The sequence below is a fragment of the Malurus melanocephalus genome, unplaced genomic scaffold (assembly GCF_030028575.1).
Source record: "Malurus melanocephalus ecotype Western Australia unplaced genomic scaffold, MMel_1.1 scaffold_32, whole genome shotgun sequence".
NCBI classification, from domain to species: Eukaryota; Metazoa; Chordata; class Aves; order Passeriformes; family Maluridae; genus Malurus; species Malurus melanocephalus.
The window spans coordinates 1,343,283-1,357,173 of NW_026623264.1; the positions used below are offsets into that span (position 1 = coordinate 1,343,283).

Genomic DNA, 13,891 nt, shown 5'->3' on the forward strand with positions numbered 1-13,891 from the left:
TCACTGCAATTTAAATGGGTTTTAAAGCTCTATTTACAACCAACAGGAGCAACAAAAGCCCTTCTGTCATTATCCAGCAGTCTTCCATCACAGTGACAGGACTGGCTTCCCCACACCTTGRTGCTGAGGAAGCCCTTACCACTTTGTCACAACTCTTGCACTGCTTTGTGGTTTTCTGAACAAATCCAGCTCCTGGACCTTTCTGTACCTCCAGTTYTCTCTCTCCTGGGAGACAAAATCTGTCTTCAAATTTTAAGAAAAGGCAATACATCCGTAGCCCACACTTCCATACCCTCAAATCTCTCCCCAACCTCAGAAACATAAAACCTAAAAATAAGAAATAAATAGACTATTCACTTTACGAAGTTCATAATTTAGGAGACCTAATTTTCAAYGGTTTGAGGTTGGCAATGCTTGCAGACACTGAAGTCTCTTTCTTGAAAGTTGGTTTTATAGGTAAGTCACATGTTTACATTTAGGGTGAGACAACTTGCCTATCTTTAGTCATGAGAAAGAAAAGCAGCTGGTTTAGGTTAGCAGCTGTCCACCTGTGCTACCATTTGTCAACAGGAATATCACTAAAGAGCAGCTTACCTCCTCTGCTTTAAACACACATTAGGATAAGATAAAAAAAAATCCTGAAGTATTTTCCTGTGTTTTCATCAACAATAAAAGGAGGTTGTAGGACTCCCTTGGACTATACAACTTCTAGAGGGAACAAAACCTRTTCTCTGAGAATGGGTTCTTAAGCTAAACTGTTTCTTGTGTACTCCACAGAGATCAAAGAGGAAATTTTAATTCTTTTAGAAATTTAATTCTTGGGGAATAAACCATCTGAAGGCCATAATTYTGATCTATGGATGAAGGGCATAAATTTTTTGGTGATTACAAATTTTACATTCTTTTACAGTACCTACTACCAGAGAACTGAAGACCTCTGCTTTCAATCTAATACTGACTTCAATGTGTAGGATCTGAGCTAGGAATTGAAATCTATCAGACATTTTAAAAACAGTGCATTCTTGCCAGTTTAGCTATGAATTTCTTGGTATCTCTGTTTTTCTAGCCTAATGARCTCTATGYTCTCACAGAGAATCTAAACCCTCTRCAGAYAGCACAAAATAGAGGCTTCTATTGAAAACGAAACTAACATCCAGGCWTGAGGATAAATCAGTGTAAACTTCAGTGAGAAGAAATTAGTACAATTTGGCTTAGCTTCCCCTAAAGCATGGGAAGGACAGAAAAACCACAATTGCTCCTACATAACGGCAATAGTTGTCAAATTCTGTTGAAACAAAAGCAGCAGAGTAACTGTAGGAGTTGCCTCAATCACTGAGCCTTTAACAATGCTGCATCCAACAGGAGTGGCATGTTTGGTCTCTATGTTTTGTGGTTATAACCACTGTTGAAAGAACTGTCTAACACTTACAGACTGCCAAAAGGGCAAATAAAAAAATAATAACCCAATGTTGTGACTTGGGGCTAAGAAATGGTTGTCTATCCCTGCTCAGCYTCACAATACAATATAGAAAATATAAAAAAGAATGTCCTTATACACAATAAAAAATACAATAGATTTTTAAAAATAAACAAACTTAAACCTAGTCTGCACATTAAAAAGTATACAAAATTTTCAAAATTAAGCATATGGCTGTGAATGAGACACATGAACGTTTGCATTGTATWTGATCTGATCATGATTTACAAACTAAAGCTTCACACACAGGGCTGCCTAGGGATTAATGACCAGMTGGGAGATTTGATAGTGTAGGACGAATCTAAGGATCATTAACTCCAGCTAGTTATAACCTTCCCAGAAAATGCTTTATACTAAAATTGATATTGTAATTACCCATTTTATAAATAATATAAACAGTAATATTGAAGWAAGCAGATTGCTTTTGCTGTGTCCCTTTTTCTTGCAAAGCTCTGAAAACTGGAGCACTCTGGGTGATGTGAACCAGGTGCTTTTGGAAAGGGAATTCTGCGTGAAAGCCAGTRAAATAACACTTTTTAGCATAGGTCCCAAAAATACACGATTTATTAGCGTGTTGGGCAGCAGAGGATCAAGTAATCTTGCACAGAAAGCAAAGAAAATCTGAATGCAAAATTCAGTGCAGATAACCTTGCACAAGGAGACATGATCCCTGCACTGAACGATTAATCATCCACAAAAAACTTCAGGCTGAGTATAAAGAATTTATAAGAAGACAAAAAAAAAACACCAACAAATCCTCCAAACTAGCACAGAATTCTATTTGCTTTGATTTTAATTTGCAGGTCAAGCATAGCACAAAGACCAGTAAYGCGAAGTTGTTATCAGTCCTTTCAAACAAGTCCTGTTCTTGAGCATGAACCTGTTTTCCATGGAGGAGTGTAGCTGCTATGCTGGGCTAGGTCAAGGACCCATTTAGCAAGCACAGCAGMAGCTCAACATCAGCCTGTGGGAAAAGCTGTCAATTAGTTAGCACTAACCAAGAGCCACGAGTACTTTCTCTCTGCCTGACAACCATCTGGGAAAGGTACCCTGCATTATCCATCTCCTCCCAGGCACAGGCTGTGCCTCTACACAGTGTGATGATCACAACCTAGTAACACTGGCTGAAAAACTCGGTGCAGACTGGATTTCAAAAGGCAGGTAACAGCCTTCAGAAGTGCCAAATACTACTCTTAGAGGAAGTCAGCTGGCAGGAGTGCAGGCCTGGAACAACTCATTTACACATAATGAAAAAATGAGCTTACCTGTTCATTAGGCTCAAAGCTCATCTCTTCTTTTTCCGTCCTCATAGCTATTAACTTTGTGCTACCGGAAGGGTCTGTCTTACTGTCCAACCGCTCCAGTTTTGGGGGTATGTCTGGTAAACCAATATCTTTAGTATCATCTTTATCTAGCAAGTAGCGAAGTAGTGCATTATTATTCTTCTTAGGACTCGTTGGCTCCTGTTTAACAGTCACCTCTGAACCAGGAGCTGTGCTACTKGACTCCTGGTTCAGTTCTTTGCCCGTGGCCTCTGCTGTGAGCTTGGCCAAATCTACAGGAGAACTACTGTCCTGCAATAGTCTGTGCAAAATTTTATGCTTCTCCTTGAGCGAGGTTCCRTGTGCTGAACCAGACCCAGGCAACCCTCCCGTGGAGTCCTTGCTAATGTCTCCCATGGTACTGGACAAAGGTGAAGGCTCCATCTGATCTGATTTGGTGGTCAGCAATTGTAAGAGCTTTGTCTGGCTTTTTCCGTCGTGCAGTTTATTCTGTCCATCAGGTCTCTCGCCACTGACAACTGGTGGCATGTTGCTATCGCTGTTGTCTTTCTGTTCTCCTGAATGGCAGCTGCTCTCTGCTTGTCCAGTTGTACCTTCCGATTGCTCCCCATATATTCCAAAGCAGTCTTTAGAGTCCAGGCTTCCCATCTTGCTAAGCTGGGGAGGATTCATATTCACAGGGGAATTTTGTAAATTTCCCATTTTTAGGTCAGGTGAAGCCAACGATGATCCTAGAGAAACGCCGTGGCCCTCGCTGAGGGCCTGAAGTGCGTTCAGGGAACTGTTGGTGTAGTTATGGCTATTTCCTGTGCTGCTGCAGACTCCCACAGGTGAATGTAAGCTTCCTGCAGGGGAGAACTGACTGGGTGGGATGCGAGGACTTCCTGCCACTCCAGGGCTCACACGATGCCTTGGGGAAAGCATAGAGTTTGGCTGCCCTGGGTTCATGCCAGGGCTGCTTTGTGAGGGGCTATTCATTTTTAGTGCATAGTTACTACCCTGAGGAGTGGATGCTTGTATGCTTGACACATGGTTCATTCCCCCTGAACCACCAAACCTGCCTGCTGGCATGCCCACTTGTTCCTTTGGGCCATTTATGGCAAAATTTATATTGCTACTGATGGTCATATCCTGACCTGGGTTCCCACTGCACATGGCCTGATGGGCAGGGCTGCTGGAACTAATTGGGTTCAATATCTTCCCCATTCCTTGTCCAGTCAAATCCTGATTCATTCCACAGACATTCTGCTCTCTATGTGGCAAGGGGAAGAAAAACAGCCTGTTAGCTAAATGACAGTGGCCAACTTGCAATTACATTACAGAAAAAGAAGCAAAACCCCAAACCTCACTTTAAAATAACGCAAAACCACTACAATCAAAAACAAAACAACAATTTGRCGAAAGTGATAGGCAACTCTCAACATGGCTGAACACTAATAGTATGGTTTTTCAGTACCTCATTAGAAAACAGTRGAAGAGAGGAAAAACAAAATTAAACCTCACTTAAATGACAGTCATTAGAAATGCAGACTCCCTTTAATGTATCTCTCCTCCACAATTTGGCAAGAGCTAACTTCTAGAACTGACAGAAATCTCATCTGAAACATATGACCCAAAAAATACATGTTTTACAAGACAGCTGTGGACAGCTGTTTGCTGGAGTTTTGAATTTCTGTGAGTTAGCCCCACCACAAGGCTGGAGTGGGCTATTTGCCCACCAAGCTCACAGTGAAAAGAAAGTTGAAAAAGTCACATTTTTACAMAGCCAGAATATTTCAGTACTGCTCCAAAACAGCACGTGAGCCAAGGGAACTACTGGATTCTGCTTCAGAATGAGAACAGTCTGTTAGCAATTGAGTCCTGCACAGGCATTTAGGAAAAGGGGAGAAGAAAAAACAACAAACCACACACACAGGAGCTGAAACTCATATTTTAGAGATGTAGGTTGCAAGACAGAAGAAACAGAAGAGAGAGACACACACATACACATGCAGAGTAAAAGCTCTTGTGAGGGCACCTGAAGGTCACTTTTCCTCAGTAGATTTTAATTAGTTTATGGAAGGATGTAATACACTTTTTACTCTGTGCTAAAACTTAAATTAGGAAAATCAGACATATTCCCAAATGCTAAAAGCTACAAAAGAGGCAAAGCAAGTAGGTTAGGAAGGAAAAAAAATGAGATTCTGACAAAAATCAAATCAACTCTGGACTTCCAAAACCAAATACAAATTGAACATTCCTAATATCCATTTTCCATGAGACAAAACCCACTCCTATTTGCATAGTATAAGTGAGTGCAGATAAACCTTCATTTTGCAAAAGTATGAGAAGTTAAATAATTGACRAATACAGAGTATTCGCGTGAATACTCAAGTGAATCTTGTTACTCTGTATTTGTTACCTTAGGTATAAAAGCAAAGGTAAAAAAAAAGAACTATAAAAAAGAGTGATTTTAAAAACCTTATTACATATACAGTAGTACCAGCACTCTGCTAAAAAAGTGCAAGAAAATACACAAGTACCATTTAAAAATTTATAGTGCTTGCTTTTTAAAATTTTAAATTTGGCATTTAATGAAATATTAGGTATGCTCAGCAATCCAAAGAAAACTTATTTCWGACAGCTTTTGGTCCGATCAATTTGCAAATTCACAATTTCTATAAAATTGTTTCAGTTATAATTATGTTTAGAACTGTTTTCTTCCTCTCAAAAAAAATGATACAGAGGATTCAAGGAAAACAGTATTGTAATTACAGTCAGCCAATAAAACCTGAAACAAAATCTGATACAAATGCACCAGGACACACAATGACTTAATAAACTGTATGCTGAAATTCTGATGTCAGTGATTACTTAACCTTGATTTTAGCATATTATTGGCTGTRMTTTWAAAAAAAACAAACCAAAGTAAAAGTAGTGGCATTTCTCAAGAYTGGACATGTGAAAGCCACTAAGCCAAGCACCAGAAAGACAAGGCACGAAGGGCATCAAAGAATTAAACAACAGTTTGTCTAAAGCATAGTCCTAGTAATCGTAACATGTTGTTTTAAGAAAAACCAGGACCAGTAACAGAATGTGAACTACAAGAATTTAATCCTGTCCAATTTTCTAGATTTGATTACAGTTGGGAAGTTTCTTGTATCTACTAAGCAAAACACAGGAAATTAAAACACTGAAAYTAAGAACATTATATTGAAAATCCAGCATGCCATTTTAAAATCCTGAAATAATCTTACAGCCTTTTCCTGCTGCAAGTATTGACCTCAAAATCTTACTTTGCTTCTATGATATCAGTTCTGGGTCAACTGAAATCTATCAGCCTTAAACAATCTATTTGCTTTGGCAACCTTGGTGCTTTCCATGTCTCTCAGCAGAGTGTGGTCAGGATTACCTGTGAAGCATATGCAAGGAGATCACAAGCTGAGGTTCACTGGTGGTCTGAGAACGGATGAGCTTGCTCTTTGTTTGGGCAGAAACGATGGTGCCATCYGACAGGGAAAACCGATAAATGGGACTAAAGGCCAGTCCCTGCCTCAGCACTGCAGGGAAGCAGAAACAGAGTGAAATTAATGAGACACTGTAGTGCAGGTAGCTCAGCTGCTCAACACCTGATGTTCCAAATCCCTCAGCATCGATACCACAGATACAATGCTAATTAAACAAAACAAAGAAAAAGAACATTCTGAAAAGAAATAGATGTATGTGAAATAAAGGATCCCACATACTGTAGGGTGATCAAATGAAAATCTGTAAGGAGTGACAGCAATAATAGGAAGACACTATGTATTTCAGGTATAGACAGGAAGTTCTTGATGTCCATTTCACTTTTCATCAAATCTGTGTCTAATTCCTTTTGTTCCTCAAACATTTTTTCATTGTACCATCTACATCATGATGTTTTAATATAAATGTCCTTGGTTTTTAGGTCATCTGTTTCCATTAGTTTGTATTTTTTCCTCCCTATTGCCTGCTTAAATTGTCTTGCAACAGTTACCCTCACGACTTCTTTAATTTAAAAAGTGCATCAAAATCTTACATAAGAACAATTAGAAATAAGAACTGGAAAGAGAAATTATTACTTTTAAAAGAACAGATGCAAAATACATATAGTTAAAAAAATTATAAATACAGTTACGTAAACAAAAATTGGGGCTGTACTATCCTTTCCCAGTGTTGCCTGCATTTTAAGTTGGGGTTTACTTCACTGTACACATTGTGCAGCTCCTTAAGCTTTTAGTGTAAATCTGAACTTCAACAAATTCAGTTCTCTAACTTCCATAGACCCCTGTGACACACCTTTAATTAAAAATTAAAACATTATGGAAAATCAAATCTCCAAATATTCATTCTATGGTTTAATCTCTGCCACCAATGAAGCAAGTGTGGTCACTTACAATTTCTARTCAAAAGCAATCACATTAGGATTGCAGACATGAAAGAAGTAAAATATTTCAAAAATTTTCATGTAATTATTTAGGGAAAAAACAGGAATGGAGCACTACAAATACTTTTTTTCATGCATATATATTTTCTGTGGGTTTCTTCCTCTTTTTTTAAAAAAAAAATTAATAGTATCATGTGATCTTCATTTCATTGCTTGTCTTTTAATATTTCCTGTTGTAATGAAATGACATGGTTTTCCAAGTATGGCCTTTATTTGTCTGGTCTACAGAGCTACCACATTTTCAGCCTTGTAAGACTGGTTTCGATTGCTTTCCTTCCCTRTCCCCCACTGTTATATATTGTTCTGCAAGGTTTCAAAGTATTATCTAGGCAGTGAGAAAACAGGAAGCACARTTTAAACAACCAGAAGGGGTTTTTCAGAGTAAAAATGTAACGAAAAACAAAAGCCTACAACAGTGAAACAATACAAAACAAAATTTCACTGTTAGGTATGTCATTGTTTCAGTTTAACCTTTGGGCACCAGAAGGTCCAAAGCTCTTAACTTTAGCATATACCACATCAGGAAATTCCAGTACTCAATGCCAACAGGATACAAGTGAAATCTCTACTTAAATCATTTTCCAAACTAATTCTTTAAGCAAACAAGAATGTTTCCGTATTCCTCTTGAGGAAATGCTATTTTTCTAACTGCAGCCAATAAAAACTTACCATATATTCTGCATTTTACACAGAGAGATAATTTTAAAGCATGTTTTCCATTGTTTATCAAGCTAATGCTGCATTTTTTYACACTGTAATGCTGGATTACATGTAGGAAACCATTGCTTTCTTTGCTTCTCAAACCCCAATGACTTGAAAAATGCAAAGGGTTCCTCAGTCAAGCACAAAGATGCTACACTCCAAGATATGCCTTGTTTTTCTTCTACATAATGCAGGGCAGGGGAGGGAAGTATTTCAGCCATTATCCCTCTCCAGTGCTGCATCATTTGCAGGAAAGCAAATCCAGAGTTTTTTTCCTCTTTTTATCACTCACTCTCTTCACTTTGACAAAAAGAGCCTTCTCATTAAGACTGATTCTACAATTCACACRACGATCCTCAGCCACAAGTGCAAAATGATACAGTGCAAACTCCAAAGCACATATATTTTCACCATTGCACAGGTAGCTCATGCAAACCTTGGCACTCAGTGTGGTAGCTGCTAATTTGGTCAGGAATAATTTGGAAGAAATAACAAATGGTGGGATGCCATAACTGATAACCCTAAATCACCTCTGGCATAGATGGGTCCTTATCTGAAACTACTCTCTAAAACCCCTGGTGTGACTTTAATTGCATACTGCCTTGTTCAGTTCTGTCTGAAATCACAGCACAAGGTTGTGAACTTYTAGCACTTCTACCACATGTACCCCACTTCTACCACATTACTTAAAATACCACAGCATTTCTGAGACCCCAAATTTTCTAAAACACCACCTGAAGGTTTCATGAAAGCAGAACATTTAAAGAATATTTAACTAATGCCTCATGACTAGAGTTCTTTTTTTGTGTGTATTTGGTGGAATAATTTGATATTCCAATTACAATTCAGTATCCAAAATTACATGCCTGTTGCTTAATGACCATGGTAACTATTTGTTACAGGCCAGCTGTAAACCCTGTTCTTCAAACGTGAACCCAAAGAATGATGCTTCTGCACTGGAAATGTTCCAGCTATTCTCAATTGGTTTGAAATTACTTTCCTGTGAACTAGAAAGGGTTATTTGCTTTTCTTAATTTGGGTCTGKGTTACTAGAATATAAGGGTTTTTAGAAAAAAACCCCACCCAGTCACAGAAACCTCACAGGGGTCATTGAGACTGCAGTTTTTCCTTCTTCTTGCCTACCATAATCTTGATCCAGTAGATGTGCTTGTGCTGTATCCTGTAACACTTACTAGTCAGATACAGTGCAACAGTGTAGGTTTCCAAACAGTATGAGTGCTGCAGCTTTGGGAATTACACTCAGTGTTTCTCACAGGCAATGTGACAGTAAAAGTCCATTTTTGTACAGAAAAGTAATACAGGCAATAAACTGCATTATGTGATTTGAGGTTCTGAAGAAAAACGGTCAGTGAACATTTTGGTGGACAACATGCAAGGGTCTTTCTTTCCAAAATAATTTTGACATTTTGAAGATTTAAAGCACACTCCAGGATGCACAGTCATAAAAAGAAGGCTAAAACAAACAGTGAGAAAGATGAAGACCTCCCTCGAGAGCCATCAGTGTGTTAGGTAAACCAGCTTGAGCAAGGGACTGTCAGTAGCTGGTTCCATGTAAGCATAACAAAGAGAACACAACCAAGAGATACAAATGACAAATAGGTCAAATACAGAAAGTGCTACAAGTATGAAACCTAACCTTCCTGGTGATGCCTCTTCGCAAAAGATATTTCTCCCTCGTGCTGCGAATGGAACCTCTGAATGCATCTTCTCACCAAATCCTCCCAGCCAGGTTTCATAGCCGCTCGCATGGTACTTGTGTCCAGTGAAGTTATTTTGCCTGGTATTAGATACGTTAGAAAATATTTGTTATAGCTATTTCCCCACKGAGGAAAATGAAGTAAAATTAAAAGCTTCTATTTCATAATACCTTGTAGATCCTGGCGTGTAGTAAAGCTCTCTGATGAAGGGAGAAGTGGTCTTTCCTTCATTGGAGCTCTTCTTGCAACACAAATCAAGCAAGACTGCAAATCTTAAGAGAAAAATGTATTAAATGTATTATTATTTCCTAGAGAAAAATACTAAATAATACTTTATTTATTTATTTTTTATAGAAGAGGAAGATCTTTGTTCCCACAAAGACTTCAGAAATACTTTTTACAAGTTCTTTAAATCTACTTGGACCAAAAAATAGATTCTGTACCAATAAATGCATAGACAAAACCCAGTGGATTTGTATCTTCATTACTTCCAAAAACATTAAACAAAACAGGAAAGGTGGGTTTGTTTTCTTTTAGAAGAAATTAACAAGGACTCCACCACRATTCATAAGTATTGGCACATGTTTATGAATACACCAGTAATAGCTCAACYATTCAGGAGGTAAGTATAAAAAAGAATATTCTGCATGCACAAAGAGCACATTTCTTCAACACTCACCATTTTGTACCTTCTAAGCCAAATTTCTTAAACTTGCCTCAAATGCTTGCTGTTCCTCAGAATGCACCTTCTCAATAACCATTTTTACTTACCTGAACACTTACAAAACAATCTGAGGAAATTTACCTGCTGAAGTAGTAAATGGTAAAGGAAATGGTGAACCACGATTGTCTTCAAATTCTAAGAATTCAAAAAATTGCCCTTTGAAACTTTCTTCCCAGTCAGCTGTACTTTTCTTACAATTGCAGCAATATAAAAATAGACTATCTCTCTTCGTGGTAAACAGAGTTTCTCTCAGTTCTTTCAACAGGTTTAAGAAATAGGTGCATGCAAGTGTATACAACTATAGCCAAGACAAAAGTGTATTTCTATAGTTAAGTCAAAAAAGGAAAAGAACCTACAATTTTTTCCAATTCTCAGGACTCAGAGGTCACTTTATCAACTGCACTGAAAGTGCACGTACGCAAACTGGAAATGGTAATTACCTTCACCGTCCTCCTTGAAGGAATTTGGTTGAGAAACAGCAAAGCACTGCATAGTTTCATATTTCTGATGTGCTTCCTGGTTATCATGGCCTTCTTCAGAATCAGCAAGAGGTTTCACCAGCATCCGACAATTGAAGGTATGGCTATTACGCCTMGGAGTGTCACCAGACCAAGATCCCCCATTCACTGAGCAAAAGCAAAGAACAGATACTGAAATAAATCTGGTACCAGGCATTTCTGTTCCTTATCCACAGGAAATTAATTAAGATGCTCAGCAAACAGGTTGRGAAACAAGCTCATTTAACAACAACTATCTAACTTTAATATTAAAGCCCAAATCAGCACATAACAAGGTAATTTATAAAATTAATAGATTTTAAGAGCTAATTTGTCCAGCTATCATGGTTTTTTCAAGTGACTCACAATGACACAGTAGAAAAACAGAAAAAAGTCTAAATATTGGTGTGTGTAAAAGTTACACAGTACAGCAAAAGCCTACTGGGTAGATCAAGCTGATTTATGAGACTAAAAAAAAATAAGGCAGTATATAGGATCTTTCCAGTAAACTCAAAAAGTACTAAAAAAAGACCTGGCTGCATTGTACAAAAATSTCCAGTCCAGATTAGAATGGGAAAGAAATGAAACCAACAAGCACTTATAAAAACAGGAAGCAATAGAATAGGGAATATATTGAAACACACCATCTCAGCTACAATGGGAATGACTGAAGGTTAGCAATGACCCGGATGGAGTGATGGATAAAACTAAAGCCTAACACAGTGCTTAAGACAAGTAAAAAAAGAAACAAAATCCTGAGATGCACAAATATAGGTACTGGACATCAGTCAGGGCGAATTAATGTAACACCACACTAGGAAGTAGCAGGGTCATATTTAAAATACTCTTTGCTTGCCCTCTTCAGTCATAAAATGCAATAAATGCAGTAATATATTGACTTTAGCCATTTACATTTCTGCTTCTTCAGAGTATATAAGTACAGTAATAAAATGCTAAAGTGAATTGAGTAATACTTTTAAAACTGCTGTGAGTAAATGAGGCACTAGTATTGACTTTCTCTTTCTTTTAATCTCCTCCAAAACTCAGTGACATTAAAACTAATATTAATCAAAATTGGCTGCAACTAACAAAAATAGTTTTTGAAAGTTAAGAGTAAATATTCATGAGGATAAAAACATTGAAATAAAAATCCTAACATAATGAGGTTTCTTTTATATTCCTCCTTTTTTGGAACAAGTAGCCTAGACAGAGAACTAACACAGAGTTCACGTAGCTAATGCTGGCTTTTAGTGATTCACTCTGGAGATCCATTAAAAAAATCAGCTAACATGAGCTCCTAAGAGCAATTTTAACAAAGAAGAATCTCAAAAGAGTRGAGGATGCTTTTGAGAATAATATTAATCATTCATAGTCTATATATACATTAAAAATAAAWGCTGTATACGATGAACTTGTAAGTAGTGTTAGGACATTAACTTAAGTCATTGAAACGCTGACTTATAAAACCAAAGTTAAATAAGTAATGGTATGATATGAGAAAAAGTTCTATACCTAAAGATTTTGGCAGCAGGATTTTGACAAATTCATTGTGGTCCCCTACATGCAGGATGCTGTATATGCTTGTGTTCATCAGCTCTTCTTGGTTGTACCTCAGGTACTGYGTCACATTCTCAGAAACAAACACAACATTACCTTCTGGGTTCACTACAAAGAAGAACCCATCTAGGGCCTATAGGGGGAAAAGTAGAAAAGCAGAGAGARAGAGAAACACAATAGTAAACAATTAGATTAACAAAATACATAGAAAATAAATACTCCATTCAGACGACATAACTGAATATTTCCACATTTGTCCCAGTTCTTATATTATTGTCTGTAATAGCAGAGGACACATTTCAGATGAAGCATCTAATCTTTTTTACATCAAACTAGTGTAAAAGCACAGAAAGGTGCACACCTTGCAAAATAATGAAACCCACACAGAGAAACAAACCAAGCCTCCCACCCCAAACAAACAAACATAAATAAAGGGAGAGGTTGCTATCTGTCTGCCTGTGTATGAAGTAAGAAACTTGGACATGAAGATGGTTCTGCTAAATCCACAGCCTGTTCACTCCTCTATGCAGTACAGGAAGACTGATCACAGGAAAACCCCACAGGATACGCTGGCACAAGGCAAGGAAAATACTGTCAGAAAAAAAGAGAAAGACTCTCTCCAGCAGTGCACCTTCAGAGAGGTGAGGCCCCATGCACCACAGAACATGAGGCATTAAAAGCAGAGAAGGGCAAAGGGAGCTGAGAGGAGGCAGTGATAAGTAAAGATGGGAGAGCTTTAGCCTCTGCTCCTAGGACTGCTTTAATCTTTTTAAAATTTGACACCAGTTTAATTCAGTCCACACAAGATCCAGGGAACAGGAATCRGATCTGCATCTCTTCAGCTTCATGATTTTCCAAAGGACTTAAAGTTCCTGTGAGGAAGTGTCTACATTAGTATTTTCTGCTGATTGGCTTCCCTTCTTATCTCTTGTGACAGTGACAACTTAGCTGCAGCATTCTTTCCAAGATATCTGCCCTACGTTACCTGAAGCCTAAGACAAATACGACATCACTTCTACCCAATGAAAATGAAGTAAAAATTTGAGTATCTGTAAGAAATTCTCATGCAATCTTCATTTTTCTTAAGATGCAAGCATGACTGCAGACGGTAGAAATATGTCAGAATACATTCCTCTAACTTTGTATCATATGAGCAGATAAAGGGGGATACAGTTAAACTTAAAAGCACCAAAGTTTTCATTCTAAGCATTCAATTAACCTACACAGGCTTCTGCAGCTTTGCCTGATTTACTCACCTCTCTAAGGACTGGCAGGAAATCACTAGAAGAGCTGTTAGTTATTGTATCTCCAGGGACAGAAATAAATCAGAAAAATGGGCCACCCACAATTCATTGTGGGTCAAAACCAAGTGGATCCATACTAAATCTAAACACAGCTCACTGCAAAACAGTCTAAAAAGGAGAAGCCACCACAGCAAGCACAAGGCATTTTTGATATGACCCAGCTTGTACACTGTTCAACTCAWGTG

The 13,891-nt window shown here is 37.9% G+C and overlaps 1 protein-coding gene across 3 annotated transcripts in view; it reads right to left on the bottom strand.

Annotated features, from left to right (window-relative positions):
* Positions 1-13,891, bottom strand: part of NCOA2 (nuclear receptor coactivator 2) — a 175,266-nt gene that overhangs the window by 32,212 nt on the left and 129,163 nt on the right. For all 3 annotated transcript variants that reach the window (XM_057363919.1, XM_057363921.1, XM_057363920.1), the window contains 6 exons: positions 12,358-12,535; positions 10,789-10,974; positions 9,795-9,896; positions 9,564-9,704; positions 6,152-6,299; positions 2,743-4,012 (listed from right to left, as the gene is read on the bottom strand). In XM_057363919.1, coding sequence (XP_057219902.1) covers positions 2,743-4,012; positions 6,152-6,299; positions 9,564-9,704; positions 9,795-9,896; positions 10,789-10,974; positions 12,358-12,535 — 2,025 coding nt within the window. The remainder of the gene's footprint in view (positions 1-2,742; positions 4,013-6,151; positions 6,300-9,563; positions 9,705-9,794; positions 9,897-10,788; positions 10,975-12,357; positions 12,536-13,891) is intronic.